The 4,548-nt window shown below is 34.6% G+C and overlaps 1 protein-coding gene across 1 annotated transcript; it reads left to right on the top strand.

The window, feature by feature from the left end:
- Positions 1 to 457: 457 nt before the first annotated feature.
- Positions 458 to 3,184, top strand: LOC132550562 (uncharacterized). The gene is made up of 3 exons (XM_060214655.1): positions 458 to 874; positions 1,121 to 1,233; positions 1,747 to 3,184. The coding sequence occupies exons 1-3, from the start codon at positions 458 to 460 to the stop codon at positions 3,182 to 3,184; spliced, it is 1,968 nt and encodes a 655-aa protein (XP_060070638.1).
- Positions 3,185 to 4,548: the final 1,364 nt, after the last annotated feature.

Here is a 4,548-nt window from a genome sequence, read left to right as displayed (position 1 = left end):
CATATGAGGTCGCGATAACAACGTTATGTATCTTAAAACAGCATAATTTCTACTATCAAACAATGTTTTCAGCTTCATTTTTGTGAGTTTGCATTAAATATAACATAAGGAGTGTTATGTTTGTTTTCTAATGTAGAAATATACTCATTTCCAGTCCATACGTTTAAAAAAAATTGCGTTGAGTGATATTCAAGTAATTAAACATTTTGCTGGCTACGAAATTGTAAAACAGCGGAAAGTTTTATTTTGAAATGTTTGCTTCCGAGTTTTTGGTTTAAACTTACATGCACTATATCACCCCAACTTTCCACTAGCAATTAAGATGAACTTAGATCCAGTTGATGAAGATTTTGTGATGTTATGTTAAACAAATCATATTTAGATAACAAATGCATTATTTTGATTCTAATTTTATATTAGTGACAAGATTTTTTACCCCTGAAGTTTTGTTTTACAGATGGCACATGTCAAATATATTTTAAGATATTTGACGTTCAGTCTTTTGATCTGGCATGTAGTATCAAAAATCGGAAACATTGACATCCCATCAAAACTACTGGATTGTTTCTCAGACTGGGCTAAAAATGAAAACATACGCAACATAGCTGGAGAGAATGTCTTGCATACATGTATGTCCAGCTTCCTGTGGAAAACAGGTAAGGAGAGATGGTCTCCAGATTTTGATCCGAACATTGTAAAGTTTATTGCGGGTGAGGTCAAAGAGAGGAACAGATTGATAGATGAAACATCAAACCCAAAAACCAAGACCGCTTTGCCGTCCAGAAAACCCCACGTCCGCAAAGAGTATCGCATGTTGTCGGACGAAGAAAGAAGGCGATATCACCAAGCAGTAAAAGCCCTGAAAAACGATAAGGTACTCCATGAGAACACTAAAACAGAGTAGCATAAGGATATCTTAAGCTTTTAGTAATTCATATATGTATTTGTAAAAAAAGATATCAAGTTTGTAATAAGAAAATTTGTAATACTTTGGAATGATTAACGACTAATGAAGTCCGATTTCGCCTATTTTTATTACATTTCCCGAAACCTTAGAGTAACGATGTAATATTGCATCAAATGCGATTGCTATCTATAATTATATCTTGTTTTTACATAGAGGCTGAAACCGAACACTTACGATGCTATCGCTAATTACCACAATGCAAAAATACAACTTTCAGCACATAGGGGACCTAATTTCCTGGGGTGGCACAGAATTTATCTCATGACGTAAGTTATTCGAGTTAAAAGGATTATATAAATATATATTGTTGCTATTACTTCAATGTTTATATATATATATATATATATATATATATATATATATATAAGCCCAGCGTTTCCCATAATATAGAATAAGATATTGACAGAAGAAAAGAATAAGGTGTTTTGTAGAAGTAATTTCATAGAAAGCTTGAAATATCATGAGACAATGTGTTTCATACAGTTCATGAATCTTCTCACAATCATATCATCTAATGAAAATATACTTCAGCTTCATTTTTAAGTACATGCTGTATGTTCTTAATAAATATATCAAATCAAAAGAACAGTTCATTACCAGACACTAAGCTGTATGCTTTGTAAAAGTAATGCTTTCATGGTAGATTTAACGAAGATATCCAGAATACAATGACTGTAATTAGATTCTTCTTAAATGACAATTATTGGGTTTTGTCATGGTATTCATAGACCGATATACTTATCACTAAGTATTACTATAATGTTTAATGTTGGTTTTAGGTACGAAGACGCACTGAGAAAAATTGACCCTGACGTGACATTACCTTACTGGGATTGTACGTTGGATGATACAATGAGCGATCCATCGAAGTCAATAATCTTTTCCGATCATTTTGCTGGAAATGGTGATGGAGAAGTTGATACAGGTCCTTTTAAAGACTGGACACACAAAGCTTTCGGCAAATTAACTCGAGCAGCTAACAATGGCGGCGAGTTGATGAATTACCAAGATGTTGACAACATTTTATCAAGAAACTATACGTCTGAAATAAGTGTTCCTACTGCAGGAAGCCTTTATAACATAGAATTTCATCATGGAAAAATACACACCTTTGTAGGTGGACATTTGGGGAACTTAATCTCAGCAGCCCACGACCCTTTATTCTACATGTTGCATGCTTTTATTGACTACATTTGGTGGAGGTTTAGAAATCAACAAGAAGCCAATGGTATCGATCCCTCCATGGACTATCCTGAAACCGATATCGATGGTCATCAGGCAAATGACATAATGAATGGATTTGGTATGTACAGAAATATCGATGGTTATTCACGAAACTGGACACGGGATATTTATACGTATGAAATGAGTCCCACATGTTCGAAAGATCAATCTTGGTCATGTAATTCAAAATGGCTTATTTGCCAGCATCACACAGGAAGGTGTGTATCAAATGGACGATTTAGTATGAACAGGGCACGCTCAAAACGTTCCAATACCTTAATGACCTCCACAACAGCGGAACTCTGTCAGATAGAGGATATTGTTCAAGACACCTGCTTTAAGATGAACACAACTATTCAAAACACTTTCGTCCTAGATGGCATTGCCGATGCCAGTAAATGGGCTTATTTCCCAATTAAAATCATCAACGAAAGGAAACAGTTTGAAAAATTCAGAGCATTTGACGTTGAAGACGGCATTGCGAACCAGACATTAGACATATACGATACGGAAAAATACGCTGAGCTGAGAAAATATGAAGACCACGGTGATATGGGTACCTATAGGAAGTGCCAGCTTTCTGGTTCTGGTGCCTCCAAGATATTCGTTGATGTTTATGGACTGAATTACTACGGATTTTCAACTGATTATACAATCGTAGATGAAAGAATGGCGTTATCAGTAGGATACAGTTACTTGCCAATAAGAAAGCCAACAAATAAACCTTCAGAAGCTTTTGTTGCAGCGTACGACTCTTGTGGAAGACTTTGTAAGCCTTATTGTAAAGTGGATGGGACGTACAAGCGATGTACTGCCACGATTCGAATAAATAACGATACATCACAGCACTATGGCAAGAATTATGCGGGCGCTTTCCTCAATACGTGGAAATTTGATGGCGACGGAGTACCGGAGACTACCGATGATCGCGTACACTTAGTGTTTTATTGTAACCGAAAAGAAGAATGGCCATGGCAACAGTACAACAAATAACGCGAAGTCAACAACTATATAATGTTCTCTCAAGATAGTTTCTACATAAGAAGCATACTGATTTAGTTTTTTTATTGTATTTAAATCTGATCAGAACATATGAAGTGATACACGAAGTCTGAGGTAAACGCTGTGTGGGTTTTACAGTGTTTATTTAGAATGACAGATGAAATCATATTCTAATTAGTCATGCCAAATCACTTGTCACTGTATAAATGGTTTTCGATAAAAAACATGAATGAAGTATAAATTAGGACAAATAACCTGCTTTAATTTGCATACGGATAGTCATTTTTAAAATGCATCTCCTTTTGAAAAATAAAATACAATAATGAGCCGGAATGGTGACGCAAATGTACATTTTATTAAGTTTTTGTCTTCACAATCTATCTTATACTTATAGAAATAAAGCTTGTTGAAAAGAGACGTTTTATTGTCTATTTCAGATGATAATGGTATACAACATATAGGTAGGCTTTGTTGATGTGTTACTACAATATATACAATTGATCGTGTCACCACACGAGTAGTACAAACATATTAAAGCTCGTGTTAAATGAATACAAAATGTCAGTGTAGATTTATTATTAGGCACAACTCAAGGTGCTTATACGTCCCAAATTCTCGCATTATTTATGTCCAGTTAGTGTATTTTTTGAGAAATGCTCATTGAGGCCAAGATTCTATAGTAAATTTTTTGGCGCTGGCCTAAGTTTTGTTTCAGGTTCTCGTTTTCTTCAACTTTTTTGCGATTTGCTGCCGATTTTGAAAAAATCCTTCAAAGCGTCCGCATTTAAATAAAAAAACACGTTGTAAAGATATCATGAAACGCCAAGTCAGCAATTGCTGGCTGTGAAAAGGAGAAATACATCACAATCAGATAAGATATTACAATAACGAAAGTTTGAACAATCAGAGTTCGTGATATTGATTTAATTAAGCCATGATCCCAGTGTTGCATTATCTGTCATCAAACTACATATACATTTCATGATTTTGTATATTTAACCATCGTTATCTCAGTATGAATCTTATTCTTTGAAGTAATGACAATCCTGACCAAACCTCATATAGATACTACTACACCACCTCACGTAAAATACCGAGCCAGATTTATATATTTTCTCCGCTCTGTAAGAATTTCGACACCGAATATCACATGGCGATGTATCCTCCATCGATTTGTAAAGACACAATCAACCTTGTATCTTTAAATATGTGTGTAAGGTTTTTTTTTTTTTTTTTTTTTACGGTTAACAATATAGCATGTTTTCCTTCTCAATCTAAAATTTTACTTTTAAAACATCCGATGGCAGATTTAGTTGTACGGATGCCCTATACTTTTTTTGATGTTCAGAGAAACT

This window comes from Ylistrum balloti, unplaced genomic scaffold (assembly GCF_031769215.1).
Source record: "Ylistrum balloti isolate Yb309-2 unplaced genomic scaffold, AGI_CSIRO_Ybal_v1 Utg369624, whole genome shotgun sequence".
In the NCBI taxonomy this organism is placed as follows: Eukaryota; Metazoa; Mollusca; class Bivalvia; order Pectinida; family Pectinidae; genus Ylistrum; species Ylistrum balloti.
This window is presented reverse-complemented; position numbering and strand designations above follow the sequence as displayed.